The 23,581-nt window shown below is 46.2% G+C and overlaps 1 protein-coding gene across 1 annotated transcript in view; it reads right to left on the bottom strand.

Moving 5' to 3' along the window:
• Positions 1–241: 241 nt before the first annotated feature.
• The window catches only part of ntn1b (netrin 1b), a 43,726-nt gene continuing 20,386 nt past the window's right edge, over positions 242–23,581 (bottom strand). The window contains exons 3-7 of the mRNA XM_048246825.1: positions 20,598–20,786; positions 15,354–15,503; positions 13,820–13,873; positions 11,036–11,110; positions 242–1,331 (exon numbers count right to left, since the gene is read on the bottom strand). Coding sequence (XP_048102782.1) covers positions 1,009–1,331; positions 11,036–11,110; positions 13,820–13,873; positions 15,354–15,503; positions 20,598–20,786 — 791 coding nt within the window. The 3' untranslated portion in view covers positions 242–1,008. The remainder of the gene's footprint in view (positions 1,332–11,035; positions 11,111–13,819; positions 13,874–15,353; positions 15,504–20,597; positions 20,787–23,581) is intronic.

Raw genomic sequence — 23,581 nt, 5'->3', positions numbered from 1 at the left:
ACATATTAAGTAAAGAATGGACAGTGAACCCCCTGTCTAATTCACTAGCTGCTCCTCAAATCTATGAGATATGATTATAGAAGTGATTGAACATGACCCCCCTCTATTATTTTCCCTTTGATATGGAATGATGCCTTGCTCAGACATGCACTTCATCGATCATTTAAAGGCCAGAGAAAATGAGGCCACGTTTTTATGAATTTCAGCCACACAACACAAATGGGTATCCCCCAGTAGGCCTTGGTTGTGTAAGGAAATGAAAAGAAGATGAAAAGATGTTACTGGTGAGGTATTCGTGAAGTTTTAACATTAAGGCACAAAAGAAATGTGATGGACTCTACTTCCATACCCATCCTAACCCCCACAGTTGTATCAATGTGAGCAGAAACCACAGCAAAACCACGGCTTAATGAAGAGTTTAGTGTGTTAACACTTCTAGTGGCAAGTGGTTTACACCGTTTCACTGGAACTCGAACAAGGAAACAGCCAACTGAGACTGTTTCAACCACAAGCTCTTCTCGGTCACCTTAACTCTAAGCAAAATGACAAAATACACATAACAAGAGCCAACTTTGACTCTGACAAGAGATACAGTAGCTTGTTTTTTTTGTAATGCTGTCTTTAAAAAGATAACAAACTGGTACAATCAACAACACCTATTGTGAATGAAACACAAAGGACTTGTACATAGTATTTTATATGCCAGGTTAGGTGCAAACTTTGCAAATCCACAATGAAGACACAACCCTTGAAGGAAAACAGACTGCAACACTGGGCTCCTTCACAAACAATCCTAAAGATGAGGAAATGGAGGGAAAAAAACATTCGCTTATAATATTGTCAGTATGCCTCTACCCAGGGTAGCAGCACTCCAGTTCTTTTACGCCAAGACATCATCATCATCTCAATCATATCTATGATATATCCCTCTTCCTTTATTTCTCTTCATACTTCACACTTTTTTGCTCCTTCTTTTTTGCCACCTCACCCCTCTGCCAGACAAGGGGCCTAGCACTTGCCCCTCTTGTCTCGTTGCTGGAACTTGCGGAGGCGTCGTGCCCACAGGTCCTTCCAGGGGATGAGCAGGCTGCCCTTGTCGGCCACCACGCCGCTCTGGCCACGGGAGTCATCCTCATCGGAGCCCAGCAGCAGGTACTTGCGGCCGGGCTTGATCTTGGGGCAGCGGCAGGCTACGTCCTTGGCACGCACCCACAGCAGCTGGTCCCCACGTCGGATGCGCTGGCCGCCCTGCTTGTAAACGGAGATGACGTTGATGGTGAACTTCCACCACTCGCCGGCCTTGTCACCCTTCAGCACATGGACTTGAAGCGCTGTGGAATGGAGACAGACGGAGCTTAGACACCATTAAGCTGTTTGACAGTCTTATGTCAATATTTCGTGAATGGCCTTATTTTAACCTAATGTCGTTTGAAGAGAACAAAATAATTTTTCGAGAAGAGAAATAAATAATTGCTTCCAGTATTTCTTCCATGCACGTAATTTTGAAAGCTGTTGGCTGAAAACTAAACATTTCATCTGAATTGATGTTGGCATTGACCAATATAAACATCAACTGTGTTCTTGGCTCTGGAACATCCGATTTCAAATTTTAACAAACGTTTGGCCAAACGACCACAAATCCTTGGAAAACAAAAATAAATTCAGTGTCTTTGAACTTTTAGCGCGGATAGCCCACAGATGGGCTCATTTTGCAGCATGTTTCTGTCCTCCTCACACTCACAGACCTCCAATCCAGCGACTAAGCTACCCCAGAGGCAGTGCGGTCCCTGAGAACGGGCTTCTCCCTCCGCTTCTCCCCCTTCGTTCCTCCTCCATCACTAACCTCTGACCCCGGTCCATTATACTGCCCAGCGTGCTTGGTATTGCGGCTACAGTTGCCATAGTGCTCCCGGTGTAAAGACAATGAGGGACCGCAGAGAGCATTTAAATGTGCCCCTCCCAGCCAAGTGGGACTCGCTATGATGTTTGACTACAGTGGACGTATCCTTAGAAACGCTTTCCTGCCCTCCACCGACACAGTTTTAAGGAGGGGGAGAGGGGAGGGGGCATGACACATGATACTACTCCAGCGCTTGGGATATGAATGAGCAGCCATGCTTAAATATCCACAAGCCAAAGCAGGGTACGAGGTGGTGAATGCAGGAAGGTGAATGAGGTGAAACTGTATATTAAGTGCGTAAGGGGCACATTGGTGCATAATGCTCGCGGGAATTCTATTTAATGTAGACAGAGAAAAAAGCTTTTCAAACATGTGTGATACCTTCCCCCGGGCATCGCCGTGTATTTTTTCACTCACTGTGCATGGTAATCAGGTGAGATTCCTTTGTAGTTCCAGAGAAAACTCTGTGTTCCTAGGATTTCAACGTGGCAATACATTCTGGAGGTGGATTTATAAAACTAAGGCCAGAACCTACCTCAGGCACAGGGAATGCAGGCTGGATGGCCGTGGAGTTTAGGGCTATTTCTGGGAAAGAATGGAAATGATGCCTGTCAACAGACTGGGTTTTTTGAAGGAGACTTTGTTGTTTGCCTCCAGATGCATACAGTACATAGAACAACTGCATTCTTTTTTGATGGACTGGAGGTTATGTCATAAATGGTAGAAACGTTTCTCTCTCTCTCTCGAGCTTCACCCACTTTTTCTTCTCTCCAAAATCTTTCTCTGTTTTGCTCTCTCTCTCTCACTCTCTCTCATCCTCACGCCTGCTGAATGACAGCTTCCCTCTTTTAGAGATGGGGCATTATTTCCCTGCTCTCACAAAAGCAGCTTGGAATGTTCTGATTGAACAGCAGAGTGAGCAAATTGCACACAATTTGAGAATGAGAGAGGGGGAGTTTGGAGTGGGGGAGGAAGGGGGGGTGGGTACAGAAGAGGAAAAAAGACTGTTGGGTCTGAGTCGAGCACACAGTCTCACAGCCCATGCCATTCACTCACAAAGAGTCCCTGGGCTGGAGCCGACTTGTTCGACCAGAGGAATAAAGAGGATGTGTGTGTGTGGGGAGATGGGATTGGGTTAGGGGGGTGTGAGGAGAGAAAGGGAGCGGGATGGGGGGTGTCACACTATTTATCTTCCCAGCCGCAGAGAGCCTTCCAGAGGAATCTTGACGTGTTTTCGACCTCATGAGCAGCACCCGGGGGCCTACTCCCAGAGTCCTCTCCCCTTCCAAAAGAAGCGGCATGAGAAATGCTCTCTCGTCTCCACATTGGGCCTCTCTCTCTCGCTCTCCCACCTCAGTGCCAGTCAGCTGGAGGTTATGAGTGCAAATTGTCACAGTTAGCACCTCTCCGTCTACAGCGGTTTGAGGTATAAGTGACAGACGGCACAGGTGACACTGGTGCAAACTCACTGTGCCTTGTCGAGGAGCAGAGGGCAGGGCTGCGATCTATAGCCCGGAGGCAGGGGCCCTAGTCCTGACAGAGTGAGAGGGGCCGTGGCCCAGAGTACGCCACCACTACCCCCCCCCCCTCCCCCCATCGCACCCCTGGGAGAACATGAAAGCAGTTCTTTTTCTTTTCCACTGGGGAGGGCAGACAATGAAGTACATCCACAAGATCACACAGACAGACATGAAGCATGTGGGACAGTCACAGAGAGAAAGTGAGAGAGAAAGAAAGACAGAGTGCAAAAGAGAGGAAGGGAAAGAAAAGGAGGGGAGCACAGAGGGCTGCCAAGTCTCCCGCTGGGTCGTCTCATTCTGGGCGAGGCGTGAGGGGTTGACTCGCATGCCGCCGAACAAGCAGCACCTAATCAAATTAGTGCGCCTAATTACAGCACTGAGGCCCCCCCGCGCTTCCCCTGCTGAGCTTATCACACACACGCACACGCACACACGCAAAAACTCATGCTCACAGAAAGACAGGCATAACTCACATACTACGAAGAAACACACTCATTGGTTCAGAAAATTTCAATAAATTAGTTATGAACACTAGCCTGGCTATCACCAGACCAAGCACAATCTTTTAAGATTGAACATTAGTCTGGGGAGTCTGCTATGTATTTTCTACTGCACAAGAGGCGTGATCAACGGGCATAGTTCAAATGACTCTGTACGCAATTGGATAGTCATTCACCAATCAGACCAACGATCCGGGTGACGTTTGCAGAGCGATCTGAAAACTCCAGGCAGGAAACTTGTCAATAAACGTGTTGGTGGTTTGTATCGTAAAAGCACAAATTTTCGCCCCTTTCGTTCGGAAATTCTAAATCAAATATGTTTTTTTAATACTTCAAAATAACTTTTGATAAATTAACCTTACATTTTTCAGTAGGCATAGGTGTGTAGATGTGAACAAAATCTGGTTTGGTTCTTAACACTCTGTTTTCGGAAGCTTTGGCCCAGAGTGCCAGCTCTAGATAATTCTAGATAATTGTTGATGATTTTTGTAGAGCCACAGTGGGTAGGGGTATGAATACTTATGCACCCTGTATTTTAATGAAGAACATTTATTTATTTACGATACATTATTCATTCACAAAGAAAATTGGTGTCCTTAAAGGTTGGATTTTTCCTAATTTTTTTAATTAAGGCATTAAGATCCATTTCCAAAAGATGTTTTAAAAAGACTTTTTACAAAAGATGTAAAAAGACTCTTTATAGGCACTGTAAAATGTCCAGATCGTGCGTTTTCATGAGTTTTCGATCGTCATCTATTTCAGGTCTATTCATCATAGAGTTCCCAAAATTGCACAAAAGGTGTTTTAGAGTGTCTATTTTCGTAATTAAAAAAAAAAGCTAAAAACGCAATATTGCGTTTTTGGCACTCAACACATGGGAACAAAAAACACAGTATTGCGTTTTTGGCACTCAAAGTGTTAACCGGAGCATTTACTGCCTTAAAAATTTGATTTTGTTTACCGTGCTCGGAGTTTGGTGCTGGGCTGTTGGGTTCCTTATTTCCGCCCACTTACTCGGCACATCAACGGTTAGACTGAGAATTCTCGTCACAAAATTAAAATTCCACTGGAGCTTTTCGAGTCATGGTAAAATGTCATTTTTGGTACATAGCTAATTTAGATGCACTTATGGGGTGGGTGCTTGCGTTTCTTTAGGGATCCGCCGTCTTGGTTTATATAGAAATGAATATTAAGTGACACATATATGTAAAAGGGCGGAAAGAGGTGACGTTCCATAGCATTGATCAGCGGTCTGCAGAAGCAGCAATGTCATCTAGCAATTTTTGCAGGTTGTGCAAAAAAAAAAACATGAAAGTGAGTGGTATTTACACCCACTCGATCGATTTGTTTGCTAACCTAAAGAAGACATTGAGCATCGTCGAGAGGTTAAAAGGAATTGGATTGACAGTCGTGAGAGAGACTTTGCTGTCGCACAAAATTGTAACGGAAGCAGGAGAGAAAGATGCACAGGTTTCACACACACACACACACACAAATTCATACACAGTGTCCCAAACCACATGCCACCCATTACCCCTGTTTGATTTATTGTCCTTTTTATGAAGCTGAATGTCAGTGCTACATTTTGCTCCATTATGTTCACTGTCGTCTTAGCTACAGACAACAATGAAAACAATTGTTACGCCATATTTCTGCTCTCCCAGTGCCGGAGCAGCTGTCCCCTCTAGTGTTCGCCCCCCAGTTTAGCACCTGATGCTCCGCTATAGGGTTGCCCCAGGACCACACCCCTGTGTTTGTAGTGCAGGACCTCCCGATTGACCCCCATAAATCCTCACCCCCAACACACACATAGACTCACACAACACACACACACAGACAACACATTCAAAGATAAAAGTTGGAGAGGTTTGAAGGCTTCATCACAAAGACAAGCATCACACACAAGATGATAGCTAGCTTTAAGAGCTTTAGTTCTGTCTGTCAGAGAGAAAGAGAGAGAGAGAGGGAAGCTCTGGCACTGTCCTGCCTAGGGACAAAACAACGCATCCTCTGTTTATTCATTCAGCAAAAGGTGCATTTTCACGGATTATCTGCCTACAAAAAAAAAGAGTCCGGGGCATTTTCAAAACACTAGAAAACAAAAACAACTTTCTTGGCCCAAAGTTTAGAATTATACACAATGTGAATGAAGATGACAGCTGGGTTACCGCAGACGGGTTACATTAATCTCTCTGGCTTTTTTTTTTTCATTACTCGGCTGCAAATGAGGAAAACAGAGGACTCTGGGATTGCTTTTTTATTTACTTGGATGCCGTTAAAAGTACCTCTGACTTGTGTCCCTTGTGCCACTGGTTGATTGATGGGGCTCTGTGAGCCAGAGTGTGTGTATGTGACAGGAGACACAGTGAGATGTGAGACGTTTACTGACTGTTGTAAGCTTCTCCTCTGACTCTGCTCTGTTTCCTCATTGTAGGAGACACATGCTTCTGAACAACAAACTTTCCAGTAAGGCAGTTAACGCAATGTCTCTTTCCAGTTAAGTGGTAAGAGCCAAACTCTACATCCTTCAAAACAAAACAATTCTCAAATATTGTTTATGTGATGAGAGTCAGGTGCTCTGAAATGTTTTATAACTGCTAAACAAAATAACAAGTAATCTGAACTACAAGGAATACATTTGGATGTGGTGGGCATATCCTATTATAAACATCGTAGAGAGAATGACATTGTGGTTTAGGTCAGATGATTTTCATATGCCTTGCTGTCTTTTCTCTGGGAAAGTGGAGGGAGTTTTTTGCTTTCCTGACATGAAAAATAATACTTAGAGGATGGCATTGATGCAGACCTGAGCTGTTGACTCAGCTCTCCCATAGAGCCTTATACACACAAAATACACACACACACACACACACACACACACATACACACAGTCATACACACACAAAACACACTCATGAAACACAAATACTCTCACACACATCAAACAAACACAGACTGACACACATGCCCACACAATCTCACAAACACACACATTCAAGCACACTCACACTCACACTCACCACACAAACACACATACATGTACTGTACTCATGTGGTCATGCGGTGGGGAACCTCACTTGAATGCGTGGGAGGGGTGATTTGTTCTGTGGTTTAGGAGACACAAATCCGCTGATAGGATATCCCCACTGTAATATTGCTATGATTAATGAGGACTCTGAAATCCATGGAGAGAAACTGTATGCGAGGGCATGGCAGCTACACACAGGAGGCAGGACAAAGAAACTCTATCTCTATCTATGTGAACATGGACTGGAGCCTGGGAAAAAGAGTGCCATGACCAGTCCATATTGCCATTCACATTTCTCCCTCTCGTTTCATTTTGTTTCTCTCTATTTCTCTTCATATCATTCCCTGTCCTTACACCTTTCTCACTGCCTATGGGAGCTCATGGTGATTGTAGGGAAGAAAGGAACAATTCCAAAGATTTAGCGCAGGACAGGCAGTATTTTTATTCCAAAGGAAAAGATTGTTGTGGCAATAGGCCAGTTTCGACCTACATGTATACTGTCTCCTTATTGTTGAAAGTAAGATTTTCTTTAACGCGGTGGCAAGGAGGTTGGTCTCCTATTTGAAGTTGAATTGTTTACTAGATTTTTCAGTGAAGAAAACGGAGATCCCACAATTTTCTGAATGTTTGGAAATCAGTAGTATGATTTGGTATCAAATTCAAACAGCAAGAACAGAAGGCAGAGACATCCAGGTGCATTTGGATTTGTCCCACAGTCTGCTGGAAGGCATTCAGCTACTTTCAGGTGACTGAGAAGATCTCTGCATAAGTTAGGGCGTATTTTCAGGACATTAAGTTCTGCACAAGATATTAGCAGCATTTGGAGGTTGTTATTATGGCTGGATGCACCATTTCACCATTGTTTTTCACTGTGGCTAAGGAGGTAATTATAAGGACATCTAAATGAGTTGTTGGAGGGGAAAGGCTGCAGGATGCCACCCGGTTCCGAGCCTATATGGATGACATGACAATGCTGACAACATCGATTCCATGTACCCATTGGCTGTTAGTCAAGTTGAATGACACTCTGAAATGGGCAAGGATGAAGAGGAAACCAAGCAAATGAAGAAGTGAAGAGGGGAGAACGTCTGGAGGAAAAGTTTTATATTAATGGGGAGGTGATTCAGTTTATAAGTATAAGTATAAGTATAAGTATCTATACTCTTTTGATCCCGTGAGGGAAATTTGGTCTCTGCATTTATCCCAATCCGTGAATTAGTAAAACACACACAGCACATAGTGTAGTGAAGCACACACTAATCCCGGCGCAGTGAGCTGCCTGCATCAACAGCGGCGCTCGGGGAGCAGTGAGGGGTTAGGTGCCTTGCTCAAGGGCACTTCAGCCGTGCCTACTGGTCGGGGTTCGAACCGGCAACCCTCCGGTTACAGGTCCAAAGTGCTAACCAGTAGGCCACGGCTGCCCCAAGGTGGTACAATTTCACATTGAGTGACTGAGGACAGGTTCATTAATTGTAATTGTGTATTAATTGTCAAGGCAATTAGATTCTTGCCTGGTAAACTCATGTTGTGGTGGTTTAAAATTTTGCCACGCATCAGGAGGCCTTTGTGTATGAAATTGCTGTTTCAGTGGTGGAGACATTTGAGAGAACTGTTAATAATACAGTTAGGAAATGGGTTGGGTTGTTAATTTGTATTGCATTGTATGGAGAAGGAATTTTTGAGTTACCAATTACCAGCTTGGTGGAGGAGTTCAAATGTGCTATGAGCAGTCTGGAGATAATGCTGTTAGAGTCATCAAGAACACTGTCCCATCAATGAAAACTTAAAAAAATGGAATCCACGGGAAGCAGTTAAGCATGCTCAAGGTGCACTGCAACATAGGGATATTGTAGGGCAGGTGCAGAGTGGAAGAGCTGGGTTTTCGTCTGGACGTCAATTGGACGTCATGGAACATGAGGTAAGGCTACAGCACAGGAGAAGAGACACATGGTAACCTGCTTTGTTCATGAACAAATCACGATCAACAGTGGTGTCTCAAGAGAATCAAGGGCAATGGATGATGAACTGGCATGATGTTGAAAAGAGGAGGATCAGCTGGAGAGAGCAATGGCCCATGGATACTAACTGCATTCAGTTCTTTATAGGAGCCATGTATGATGCTCTTCCACCTCCACAGAATCTCAGTCAGTGTGTTGTTGAAGACAGAACTTTAAGTTATCTATGGTACTTGTTGGTGTCTGTAATGTGTCCCAACCCTTCATGAATGTGGAGGGGAGGTAGGTCCAGGATGCTAGACACAGCTTTTGAGACTTTTGGAGTCATGGGTCTAATTCAAGGAAACACCAATGAAGGAAGGTACCTACAGTACTTGATAACTCCAGTGAAATGCTCACAAAGGCTTCTCTGTTGGTTGATGATAGTATCAATGTTGTGCCGTGAAGAAGAGCCTTTACAGATCCCAGGTACAACGTGCAGTGGGTTTGTTATTGCCGCCAGCGAATTGTATATTGTTGTATCTCTTGTTCTGTTGTGTAATTATACATAGGCCAATTATTTATTGATGTTGAATCTCACATCATACTGTGTAACATTAAGTCTTGGTTGTTGATCGCCCACTGTGGAAAATCCCTTACCTATAGCACAAGGAATTTAACACCTTTCACGTGTATGTCTGAAAAAAACTCTCTTGTTCAGCATCTATCTATATCCATCATTCTACTTCTCTTCTCTGATTATTTTTCTTAAAATTATTTTGATTGGCTCTTTCTCCATTTCACCTCCTAGCGCTTACCTTCCTAACTTCACTTTTTTGTTTTCTTTTTCTCTGTTTTTGCTCTCTCTCTCCTTGCAGAGGTAGCCAGCCTAAGGTGGTGAGGGTCTGGCAGTGAAAGGTTGCTGGTGTGTGCGTGTGTGTGCATTCGTGCGTGCCTGTGTGTGTGTGTGTGGTGGTGGTGGCGTGCGGGAGAGGTTGGGTCTGGGGTCTGTGCTGTGAGGTGCATAGACACAGCGTGGTGGGAGAGAGGAAATGACCCGTTAGCTGTAATTGAGTGGGCCCACGAATGAGAGCAGTGGGGGTTGTGTGGAGAGGTGGGGGCCACCAGTGGAGGCGCTGGGAGTGCGGAAAGCTGGCTAAGATCAGAAACCTGGCTTTTCACCAAATAGTACCAACCCAACCTCAAAGCTACACCACTCCCACCTCCCACTCTACCCCTCGGTCGAGCTACCAAGATCCAGCTGAGCCTGTCTACAAGCTGGCTTTCTGCTCTCAGCGGCCCTCTGTTCAGCTCGGACTGGTGGAGTTTAACTGGTTGGCTAGGCCTTGGCTGACGACTACAGAGCCATGTTGAAAAAGTTTAAAAAGTCAGGAGCCTGAGAAACGTCTGGGAATTGCTACGCTACATTCCCCATAACAGAGACGAGCGAGCAGGAATGAGATCAAGATGTTCAACCATGAAGTTAGCTATAAAACATCTGTCTGTACACCCCATGCCGACCCCCTCCTACCTCAGTGAAGGTACACTGAAGTATGCTGTTAGCTCTCTTCCCCCGACTCCTTCCAGCAGACCCTCTTATGTGCCCTTCATGAGGCCTTTGCTCTCATGAATCTTAAATAACAGTATCCCACCATAAAACAAAAGGTGAGGGAACGTTTTAAGATCTGTCAGTGGTAGACGTTTGGGAGAGAAATCATCACCAGCATCGCCTCAACTATGTGTGGACGACGAGGAGACAAATAGCCCAAGCTTCTCTTAACTCCTCAAATCCCTCCCCAACAGCCTTTCTCAATCTGCTCTTGAAGTTGCCTTTGAGCCTCCAAATCTTCTCAATCCAGCTACATTCTCCTTTTTTCGCAATGGAAACCACCTGTGAGCATTGATCCACATGGTGTTGTAATGTCTGCAGCCAGTACTGTCAGGAAGGACCCTGCTGGGCTGTGGGCTTTGATACGGTGACTTTAATCCTGACGGCGTGAGTGAGCCGTCACCACAGTGCCTTTGGAAACAGAGGTGCGGCTCCGAGGCAGATAAAATAAAGATGTCTGACCCCGCAGGTTTGGTCTCAGCAGGTGGTCAGAAAGACACAGAGGACAGCAAGGGAAGGGGGGGACCCTCGCTTGCTCACTCACCGTAGTGTTTCTTGCAGTACTTCTTCATGTTGATCTTCATCTTGCCCTTGGATGCCTTGCAGTGGGTCTCACAGTCTGGAGAAAGGGAAAGAGAAAGTTGAGAGATAGGGAGAGAGAGAGAGAACACAAAAGGAGACGGAGACAGAGAGGGGGAAAATGGGGGGAGGCTTGAGATAAAATTCAAGAGCTATAACTCTGACAAGCAGTCAACTCTCCTCAGATGTCTGAGTCGAGAGAGTTGAGAAATCTGGCTGCTGGATATTTATGGGTTTAACTCTGAAGCATGGCCCTCGGTAATATGGTGCGGGTTCTGTAACAAAGTTTGAATAGTATAGTTTAGCTTTGAATGCAGTTAAGGTTTGTATGTCTGGCTATACATCATCTTACACAAAACAGCGAGGGGCCATTCAAGGCATCCCACAAACTCTGAAAATAGAGAGAATTCTTGAATGATCAGTTCACATGAAGACAACTCCACTTCCTCTTCTATTCTAAACCAGAGTCCCCCACTACCCCCCACCCCCACCCCCCAATCTCACTACCTCTCCACATCATCAGCTCTGGCTGAGAGTCTCAGCTGTAGTTGTTCAGTGCTAACAAGTTGTTAGTATTTTATTTGTATTGAATCGTCTGAGGTTACTGGAGCCCAGCGCGTGACTCCTGAAAGGAGCTGGTGTCCCCGGACACATGTAACTAGTGACCTCACTGATGGGTCCAGGCCGCTTCTCCAAGAAGATGACTGAAGATCTCCCCATGCGTTGGCCGAGGCCTACTGGCTCGGTGGTCCTGGAGGTCCTGGCTGGAGCTGCCTCCAGCTGAATGATTGATCACTTTAGTGCACCAAGTGGACCATCATTCAGACAAACCTGCCAAGGCACTCAGGAGGTGGTTGGTCCCTGACCTCGCTTTTGTGCTGAGGATATTGAGGGATTGAGATGGACACAGAGGGCCAGTGAGAAAAGTCTAAAACATTCTCTCATTTGTTTGTTTAGACTTGAGATTGGAAATGGAGAGTCTCTTAGCGAGGTTACCTGAGTCATGTGCAGTGGTCTCAAGATGTCGCTCTGTGTGTGAAAGAAATATTTATGGAGCAGAAATATATATGTATATGTCTGCTGGGTTGAGAAGAAAGTGTGTGTGTGTGTGTGTGTGTGTGTGTGTGTGTGTGAGAGAGAGAGAGAGAGTGGTTGGGAGAGGGTGGGGACCTTTCAGCCTTGCCTGAATATGGACAAACTTCATTATTTTCCCTGGACCCTTCTGTCCGTTCCTTCCCCTTTATGTCCCTTTCTGTTCTGTGTGAATAAGGTTGCCTGGGCAACAGGAGAGAGGGGGAAAAAACGCCTCTGCCCCCCCCCCCTCCAGAAAAGTTTGTGGTAGCAATGATGGTGGGATTGGAGCCTTTGTGTTTGCGGAGAAAATATTTTCTGCTGAAATGCTTCAACAGTGGGAATGGTGATCTGTTGAATGATGGACTGTTTTGTGTGTGTGTATGTGTGTATGCGCCTGTGTGAGGGAGGGAGGGGTGATGGACACCCACAAAAGTAAATGAATCTGATGAATCCATATTAACCATGCCTCATCACCATGAAAAGGAAATGGACCAGACTCTAAGCAGGGGTGTGGGGGGGCGGTCCCCTGTTTTTCATACGGTGGCCCACGGGGGCCTCAAGCCTTGCCCCACTTTGATGATGCCTGGCAGTGTGACACCTCGCAGCTGAGCCCACCAGCACCCTCCACCCCAGTCATTAGGCAGACTTCAGCTTCTCCGAGGGGACTAATGCACTCTTTGTGAAGCTCCAGGAACCACCATTACCTGCTTTAGCTCTTTGTTTTAATAAGATATTAATTAAAATATAGAAATGTGCTCACTGATGCTCTATTTGAAATATCACCTCACATGACTTGCCTGATTTAACATGAGCTACATGACTTTATCTTATCTAGCATATTTAGGAATGCTGTTTGTCTCAATTAGTTACCATTTAAATACAAAGAGTAAAAAAGTAAGAAAATAAAGTTAAAGAAAAAAAACAGTTGAATACACCCGGTTCAGTGATGCCATGAAAACCTTCCTCTGTCTTTCCCAATTCGAAACAAACCACTCCAGCTACCTCCTTCCCAGCCCTCTCTCAGCTCCTCATGACTAAAGACCCCCCTCTCAGAGCTCTGAGACCAGACAGGGAGAGAGAGCCTGCCAAGTGGTGTTTGTGTCTGTGCCCCCGTTCAATAGCTGGCTCTGGCAGTGGGAGAGACCAGCTGAGAGGCCTGAGGAGGCCGAGTGTCAGTGAGACCTGTCCCAGCGCTGGCCACACGTTCTGGGCATACCGTGGTGAGATAATGGGGATGGCAAATCATGAGGGGGTGTCGGAGCCTAGAACATGGAACATGGAACAGGGAACAGCAAGACCTTGGTCCTAAGAGACTGACACATCTTATTAGTGAGCCAGTTAATTAGATTATTATAGAGGTCCGGACCTCCTTGGCAACAGGGAGATTCACTTTCCTAATTAAGTATCTTCAGTTCAGTCAGTCAGTTAGAAGGTATTGCAAGAATGACAAACAAAATAATATAAATGTTTTGTTTTCACACTTGTCCCTGGAATTATCACACACTTCAATACAATCAATCAATGTAATCAATCATTCTGATAAACAGTTTTAATTGATTGTCATTAAAAAAAAAACGCCATACAGCGACACAAGGACACAAGGTTCAGCTTAACATTAAAGAGTTGTTCCGGCTGGCGGAATGCCTCTCTCAGTGTTGTCATGGCAGTCGCTCACCTGTGGGCTCTTCTGAGCTGCTGTAGGAGGTAGTGGGAGACGCCACGGGGATCTCTGTCGGGGGGACAGAAACACAGAATAACAGTCGGTCAGCACCATTCATAAACTACACACCATTCATCATAGCCTTCCATCTTACGTTTCCCCTACCATTTCCCCTCATATTCGGGTTAGAGTGGGTTCCTCCTCTCTGATTCATTGTCACTTCTGTTATTGATCACTGATTAGGATACAAGGGCTTAGGTTTCAAGAAATAAGTTGCCTACGGCTCAAAAGGCATTCCTGTAGAACTGTGAAAAGCCCTCAGCACAGTAAGGTAAGACACCACCAGGGGCCCAGGCCTTGTTAAAGTGTCTGCTGGCAAGAGGCTCGATATCACAAAAATTTAATATCAAGCTTTAAAAAAAAAAAAAAAAAAAAAACGAAACATATTATCTCACAGGTCTACAAGAAACCAAATATTTTTCCACTCAATCTGTGGGACCTCTTCTCCCCCTGAAGTTTTTACAGAACATTTGTAACTTTCCCAGCGAAATTAAGGAAATCCAATTCCAGACGGGTTCATAGGTTTAATTTAGCCCGGGTGGACCTTGGCCAAACATATCAGCAATTCCATATCCGCCACGGCTTTGACTGATGTCCAAATTCATCTTTATTGACTACGTCGTCTGTTATGGCGCATGTAAAAAACTGCAGCGCTCATGTAGAACCAGGAGTGTGTTGTGTCACTCGTTGTTCACTGCTGCTTGCTACCTTATCTGTGTTTGGCAGCGGGACAGGCTGGTGCCAACCTCTCTTTTTCCATTCGGCTCTTTCCTTTTGTGTGGTCCTGACATTTATCGGCCAAGAGGCAAGAACCTGAGAGCTGGCTGATAGCGCCTGTAAACATGCCAGGCCCGTCTTGCTGTGGGTGCCTGTGGGACAGATTTATGGGGCGATGGCACTGGTGGCGGCAGCAGCAACATGGCCGAGGGCAAACTGGGGCATGTCGGCGTTAGCGCCTCTCGCTGGTCTGTTTGCTTTAGCTCTGGTCAAACAGCAAGACGTCCATCCAGAGCAATAACGCAACAGAGGAGAGAGGAGGAGCGGAAATGAAAGGGACCGAGGCCATGAATACATGCATAACAAAAAGCTGGGTCCATGTACCGTGAAAAGGCTGGATGATACGGCTGAGTTAATGACAAGACTTCAGAAAAGGAAGATGGGGGTCATGAGGGGGGTCATGACCTGGGATCATTGTTGTGGCAAACAGTGAAGTTCAAGAACAAAAGGCGTTGATGGGAAAAGGTGGGAAATGAAGGGAGAACGAGACAAATATGCCAAAAAGGCACTTTATGGAGACGGATGATTGGTGGTAATTTGGACATTTGGTAAGATGGTAATTTCAGATGGGGAGAAAGGAAGAAAATGTTTTGGATAGAGGAAACTAACTGGAATGTATCAGTGGCAGTGACAGGCGAGTCAAAAAGACAGTGTTGACAGCTATGGAAAGTTTCAGAGAGAGAGAAAGAGTGAACTCTGAGAGTGGTCTTACTGATGCAGGGGGCAATGGGGGAGCGGCTCTGCTGGTAGCCCTTGGCACAGCGGTTGCAGGTGAGCCCAGTCACGCCATCCTTGCAGGGGCATTGTCCTGTGGTCTGGTTACACGTCTTGCCTGCGGCTCCCACTGGGTGGCAATCACAGGCTGGCAAAGGGAAACAAGACAGGAGGGAAGACAGAAAGAGAGGCATTTAAGTACTGTATGTACACACACGTGCGCGCACACACACACACACATGTTAGCAGGCGTAGAATGAAGGTTCCCACAGACAGATGGAAAAATAACAATGAAAATCTAATACATTTGTGCCTGAGTTCTACTAGATTATTGAGCAGTTGGTGTCTCGCTGACATGAAGGTTGGTCTGGGGAGCTTTCTCTTGTGATTGCGAACTGGTCTCTCCCATCCATGTTGGAGAGGTCTACTCCAGATGTTCGGATGAGATGAGCCCAATGAACGAACGACCTTCAAGTTAATGAAAATTCCTCCCAGCACTCAATAAAGGCCAACGCCACACGCCCGAGCAGCAGTCCCACCCGCCAGCAGAGAGACCACAAATGTGATACGGACTTTTGAACTTTCCCTTTTTTTAACACAACCATAAATGACCGCCTCTGGAACTTCTCTCTCCCCCCCCTCTGTTTCATGCTCACTCACTCTCCATGTGTCTGCATGTGAGTGTGCTGAAGAGCTGCTTAATCTTGAACATGTGCATAAGGGTGAAACCATGCATGGGTGTATGCCTCAGTCCATGCATGTTCAGGGGACCACAAGTGTGTTTGTGTGTTGTTCGTGTGACCCATTTAAGTATGCCTATGCACATGTATGGATGCATGCACAGTATATACTGTATATGCATGCATGTTTCTGTAGAGGGTGTAAAAAAAAGTGTGTTGTGCAATCATTATGTTCATGTACTGTATGTCTGTCCTCTGTGTGTCTATTAGCATGTGTGTGCCACGCCACTACGATCGAGTTTCCAGTGAGTGTGGAGGCCCTTGGCAACAGCGGCCCGGGCTGGGCAAACGAGGGGCTGAATAACACTCGCCGTTAACGGGAGCACGGGGCACGGCTTCAAAGGCCGTCTGTTTAAGCCGTTAGTCCAGAGGATCGCGCGTTTTCATGTGAGCGTTTCTTCCTTTGCGTGAGCTCTCTGCCAGGCGTTTACCATAAAGATGGCCGTTTGAAGTCCCAGGCCAACTCGGCCCATTAGGCCTGCAGGGTTTCATTTTTTTTCCCCTCTGTCCTTTTCTCTTTTTTTTTCACGGGACTGTTGAGTCGTTTGAGAAGCGCTTGAAGTGGTGCGGCCGTGGTGAGGGTGTTGAAACGTTAGTTGGGACTGAGTGGCCTTCATGAATATTAAAGGTTGCTTGTTGAAATTTGGTGAAAGGGAATAAAACAGGTTTTATATTTTTTCAATGGGGGTGTTTATCCATGTTCTCCATCCAAGAGAATGGGCAGTAAACATTTTCCGAGGGTGAGCCATTTTATGGCTTTATGTATCGGCTTTTATCTGAGAGTACACATGGGGGTGTCCTGTGTAAACAGGAATGCAACACTTATTTGATGGCGGCCTCATAAAAAAAGGACAAAAAAGCACAATGCTTTAACAAAACAAAGATTCTAAACAGCATAGGTATGAAATGGTCTATTGGCCGACCCCTCTGCTTACAAAAACTATAATTTTCTTATAAGACCACATCTAATGACTCAATACACGATGTTCCACTAAACTTAATGGAATTTAACATAAACTCCACCAAATTGCAGTTTTTGTGTGGGTGTGGTATGGACAGGGTAGTCAACACACTGGGGTTGTGTCAAGTTCAGCCTTCAGAGTATTATTAACTGCTTGGCAGTAACATACTCTGTGGTGAGTTTCTGTCACCATCCAAACCAAAAATAAATAAAGCAAAATACATTTATTCCAAAATACCTCGGGTAGTTATCTCGACTATCTAGTTTTCTCTCTTCGTCTGGGCATCTTGTGAGCTCACATTGTAATGTGTTTCCTCCAGAGCGCTCGCCATCCAGATACATCTTTTTTTTCATTGGGCTGGGATAATTGAGTTGGCTGCACTGTGACGAGAGCCTGGGCAGATGGCGGGGGCCTCGGCTTCGGCTCTGGTGTGTGAAGTGGCACTGGAGTGGCAGCGGCAGCGGTGTGAGATCAGTCACCCTGACGTACGCCGCCGTGTGCGCACCTCCACTTCAGATCCGGCTCCCCGCTCTGGCTGCACCTCCAACCACCCACTCCACGCTCCCCACCCCACCCCACCCCACCCTCCCCAGCCATCTCTCCACCCCAGAGGGCACTCCAGCAGCAGCCTACCGCCCTCACAGCCCACGGCGGAGGGGCCCTGGCGTAACCGCTGTGCCGCCGTGAGCGGGCACTCATTTTTCCCTCATCACGTAGACGGCCCAGTGAGGGGGAGATGGAGAGAGAGGAGGAGGAGGAGGAGGAGAAGAGAAGAGAGGGAGAGGACAGAACAGAACAGAGAGAGAGAGAGAGAGGAACAAGTGGTTCTGAGCCCTTCCGTGAGCAGATTGAAAGGAAAGAGTTGCTGGGGAGAGGGTGCTGTGCTGCTGGTGGGGGCAGGTGGGTAAAGCAAACCGCTCAAGCTGGGGACGGGGAGCAGGGTGTTTACACGGCGCTTGATGAGGGATGAAGTCGTTAATCTGGGAAATAAAGCATGAGGCATTCCACAGCACCGCTAGAGACAGATTCGCCTCGGTACTGAAACCTCATTCTGTGTGTGTGCGTCTGTGTGGTGTATAACTGTGTGTGTGTGTGTGTGTGTGTGTGTGTGTGTGTGTGTGTGTGTGTGTGTGTGTGTGTGTCTGTTTGTCTGTGGTGTAGGGGGCATATTTTCTCTCTCCCCCTTTTGTTTTTTCTGTGGCCCACTCTTTACACCAGCCGCTGATGGCGCACTCCTTCCTCTCCCTCTCCACCCATTTGCTGGCAGGCCACAGCGTCCCCTGTCCAGGCTGAGCCGGGGCGAGATGGTCGGCTGCCTCCAACAATAAATACCGGCGTCCCCTGAGTGATGTCACAGAGAGCCACGGGCCATTTTTTGGGCCTCCCTGGCCGAGAGCTCAAATGCACCACCACCCTGGAACTAACTGCTTCTCTCCCCTGCACCCACCATCCAAAAGCTCCCGCTAAGGTGTATATGGTAATCTCATTACGAGCAGGATGGAGAAGAGGAGAGAGACAGATGGCCCGAGCACGAGTGTTTATAGCAAGTGACAAAAAGTGAGAGACCGAGAAAGAGAGAGTGAGAGTGTTTGTGGGAATTTGTGTGTGTGTGTGTGTGTGTGTTTGTGTGTGTGTGTGCTTGACAAAGCGATAAAGAGAGCGATTGCAGAGAGAACTCTTTGAGAGTGTAACCTGCCCACATCCTCTCCTCCTCTGCACCAAACTTTAAAAAAACAACATCCCAAATATAGACTGCATAAATGTTTGGGCTGGCAGAGCAGCGAGTGGGCAAGAAGCATTGCTGAAAAACCATTTGTAACCTCCACAAGATCTCCCCTCCACCACTACTTCGCCTCTCTCTCCCTCCCTCCCTTCCTCCGGCAGGCAGGCCGGCAGGAGTGCAGGGGTGATGACAGCCGACCAGGGCCAGTGTTTGCCATCAGTTACAGTTGGGGCTGGGGCTCCTGACAGCAACGCGAATATACCGGCCCCACGCGACCCACCAGACGGGCGCTTAGTCCAATTAGCCACTGCCGGTGAGGTCTGTTGAGGCTCTGGGTTTCAGTGAGGGGCTGCAGCTCGCGCCCGTCTGCAGGGGAAGGGAGCGCTGTAAATCGCAGTCCCCTCGGCGCAGCGGAGGAAACTCTCCACGGCGGTGTGCTTCCTGTGCCTGATTGGCTCAGGGGCAGGGCAGGCAGAATGGGAGAATGGGGCACCTCTTCGATACAGTGCCAAAGTTAGAATTAAGAGGGAGTGTATTGTTGCACCCATATCCGTTACTCTTGCTGAAATGAAGTTTGCGGGACAGATTGTCTGTTTGCAGGACAGACTTCCATGCCAAAATACTAATCTACCTGCTGCTGGTTCAGGTGTATGGTATAGGAACAGGGAGACTAATTTGATGGTTCAGTACCAACTGTCCTGTCATGTGGAAATCATGTGTGTGGGACACCATCAGTCTTACTCTGCTCATTTAGCAAAGCTGCTGCAGCCACCTCTATACTGTGTTCCAGCAGCCTAGTCTGTAGTCTCCCCTTCTCTCTCTCTCACACTCTATCTGTGTTCCAGTTTCTCTCTCTCACACACACTGACCCTCCTTTTCTTCCTGCCCCATTCCCAGAGCTCCTTTCTGGGTTCACCTGGTCTCAACTCACCCAGCCGCAGCTTGATTCATTACACCCCTCCAAGTTAAGTAAATAAAATCTAATAAACCACGAGCAGCTCATCTGTAAGGGACTCCTGCACCCCGTGCTACGTCCTGGGTCAGGGTCTTCTCTCAGGTCCTCTCTCAGTGTGTGCCCATTCATCCTAAATGAGATTGGTCCTCTCCTGCCCCAGCAGAGAGGTATCATGTTGGAGTCAATTGTATATGTTGTAGATAGGGTAGGAGTATAGGGTGAAAGGTTCTTCTTAATATTGCTGTCTCAGGGGAGGTGTCTCAAGGAAATGGCTATAGCATATTGTCCTTACTGTACGTGCTTCTTAGTACCAGAATTACATATTAGTTATTTTAGACACTAATGTGTGTTACTTAGAACACACAGTGTGTGGATTAGTGAATGGTCTTAATCGGTATACGAATAAGCAGCTAACATTAGTTCATAGTATTGCACTTAAAATCGTTTCTCTCTTGAATCCTGAACAGAATGGTGGGTTGGGGGGCACTGTGCCTATGGGCGTGTGAGTGTGTGTGAATTCTCAGAGGGTCTGAATCCCTTAAATCTAATGGGGTCAGAGGGCTAAGACTAGGACAGGTGGGAGACAGGTGAGGGGGTTTGCCTAATCTCTCTCTCTTCCTATATCACAGATCAGGGGATTTACAGGGACACATTGCTCCCCGTGTTTTAATCCCTTTGCACACTCTTGGTGAGCCTACTACTTAAAAGTACTGTGCAACTGCAGCACAGACTCAGAAGTTTCCAAAAGAAATGGTAGGCACTTACTATAGAGTATTTTGATCTAGTTGGTGGTGAAATAAAAACTACAATATGTGTATATACAGTATGAATATAGTATATATACGTAATATGCAAGCATTACCTTTGCAGGCCTTGCGATGGGAAATGGCCTTAGACATGTCACGGTAGTAACCCTCCTTGCAGTAGTGGCAGTGGCGACCAGCTGTGTTGTGACGGCAGTTGAGGCAGACACCCCCACTGCGTCTGCCTGAGAGCTTGTATAACTCCATGTTGAAGCGGCAGCGACGGGCATGCAGGTTACAGTGGCAGGCTGAAAGAGAGAGAGGAGGGGGGTTTGGGGCAGGGGGTAGAGTTCAACATCAGTGGACTCTCCTGGTTTCCAACCTACTTGAGCACTTGATTGCAGAACACTCGCATATACACACACACACACACGCACATGTACACTTAGAACCTACTTCATCCAGCTCTCTCTGAAATTAACGAATAGAGAGGAAATTGATTTGGTTTGCTTTTAACAGTGAACAAGCATCAAATAACAAAATCCCCAAGCTACCAGTTACATCAATTTATAACACACTGAGACTCCGAAAAACCCAGTGGCTTTTATTCAGCCCCCATTACAACTGTCTTAAATCTCAGCTCTGGTACACTGAGAGTATCACCAGTGGTTGAGTAGCATCCAGGGTTCCCGTGGTAACTTGAGAAAGGACTGTTATTCTAATGACATCAGCGAGCTGTGGACTGTGCTTCCCAGGATTTCATTAAGGGACAGGGGGTTACTGAAGCAGCGAGGCCAGGCTTTGGATCGACCTCGCTCAACTGGGCTGTGATTCTGAAGGGGTCATTCGATGTGCTGAAAGACCCTTGTTTACACCTGCTACAGGGCAGTGATCCCTGCCTGGTGACCGCACAGAGGTACTTGGTTGGTTAAGCTCTTCTCACTGACTTCATCATTATCTTGACTCAATGAATCTAATATGCAGTTACATTATTATGGTCACTTGTCTTACTTGTGTTGTACGTAGGCCATCATGTCATATTTTACATCCCAAACATGAAAGATGTCATGCTTGTGCCTGGAAACACTCACACTGACATGCTAATCAACAGCACCAATGGGATATGCATTCAAGACACTTGGTGTTGTTGTCCTGAAAAACACAACACTTCTGCTGCTCTTACATAACTTGCACCACAGCCACACACACACACACACACACACACACAGAATGTCTAGCAAACAAAAGCTTATCTCAAACTCACCTCACCTTTAGGCTATTGACATGCTATCTTTCCTCCACTCTTTCCCTCCAGCAATCTCTTTGACTTTGAAAGATGTCATGCTTGTGCCTGGAAACACTCACACTGACATGCTAATCAACAGCACCAATGGGATATGCATTCAAGACACGCGTGCGTGCGCAGACAGACAGACACACACACACACACACACACACACACACACAGAATCCTTATCTCAAACCCTCTCACCCTATTGACTGTTTTTATGGTGCTCCCCTTCCTCTCTCCTTCTCTCTCTATTTCGTATTTCTCTCAATTTCATCCTCTTCTCTTTCAGTTTCCTCATCCTCTCCCTCTCTTTCTCTCTCCTCTCTCTCGATCGCATGCCTTGTGATGAATAGGTGCTATCTCACAGCTGTCCTCAGTCTCTCGTAATGAGCGCTGTGCTATCTCACACACACATCCCCCCTGTCCAGCCCCTCTTATCGCTGGCTTAATTGTTTCTCAGTGCCAATGGCTTTGCTCTGATAAACTCTATTTAGATCAGCAAGCTCGAAATGTCTCACCAAGCATCTGTCACGCATTGTGTTTTTGACAGCAGTGTGTTTAACAGGGTGAAATCATCCAGCCAGTCCGAGCCAGACATTTCTGACATCCCTCCCAGCTGTGGTGGAAGTGAATTATTTTTTTGTTTTCAAAAAAATGAATGTCCTTTTCTTCCAGTTGTTTAAAATCACACTGGGGTTGTAACATCCACATATGGGAGTTTGAATTCTCACAAAACAGTCACAACAGTCACACAACACTTTTTGTTTTGCTCCATAAGGGGGAATGTGTTCCTGCAATGTTTCAATATCAGTCTATCCAATATCAGTTAATTTGGCAGTAATTATCCAATCATCAGTGGATCTTTATCAGCCCAACCCAACATTTATTTTTCTCCACAAGGGAAAATATGTCCCTGCAATCTTTCTATAGTGGGCTATCCAATATCAGTTAAATAATCGCCATCATGACTATGCTACTCTAAAGGGCATAGCAAATTAGCCCCAGACCAGTAGCCTACAAGAGATACAAAGTTTGCCTTGATTAGATTTGTTCTGATATCAAAATGTATTTATTTATACCTTTTTTAAATTACGGGATGCTGTGGACATTACACAGTTCTGGCAAACTGGACAAGGCTTACCAACTCTTTTTGTGTGGCCAGATATTACAAAATGTTTTTGTTCTCTAAACACAGCATCTAGGTGAAAGGTGTTCCTGTTGGAATATTGATTTCATGCTGTCTATTTATTGGGTAATATAATGAGTAATACCGTAAGTTCAGTACTAGTCTTTGCAGCACATGGCGAATGCAATGTCTGGCACCAAGCTAAGTTACACTTATAAAGTGAATTATGTTTCAAGGAGAGAAAAAAAAATGAGCTCAGTAGTGCTTAGTGAAAGCGCTCATTACCAAGCCCACATGATGCTCTCATTGCACTTGCGTAACACTTGTGTAATGTGTGGGAGATGTGTCAGAAATACCCCTTAAAACTCATGAGTGCTGACAACGGCTATTATCTCACGCTTGTCCGCACAGGGAAAATAATATGAGGTATCAATTTCACGGCAAGTGTAAAAATCACTGCAAGGAGCAGGGCTAGGACAAACAGATGCAAATAAGCTTTGGCAAGAGGTGTGAACAGCATATCTCATTAGTCTCAGTCCGTCTGAAGGGCCCACTGGTATCAGGTATACTGAGGTATACTCCATTTTCATGCTCTCCAGTCTCCTGGATGGAGTTGCAACAATGCTCAGTATCTGAGAAGAGTTCCACCACTACATAACCAGCGGGATCTAAGCACAGTGTAAACA

Source organism: Alosa alosa, chromosome 6 (genome assembly GCF_017589495.1).
Source record: "Alosa alosa isolate M-15738 ecotype Scorff River chromosome 6, AALO_Geno_1.1, whole genome shotgun sequence".
Classification (NCBI taxonomy): domain Eukaryota; kingdom Metazoa; phylum Chordata; class Actinopteri; order Clupeiformes; family Clupeidae; genus Alosa; species Alosa alosa.
The sequence above is the reverse complement of the archived record's forward strand: the minus strand, read 5'-3'. Positions and strand labels throughout refer to the sequence as shown.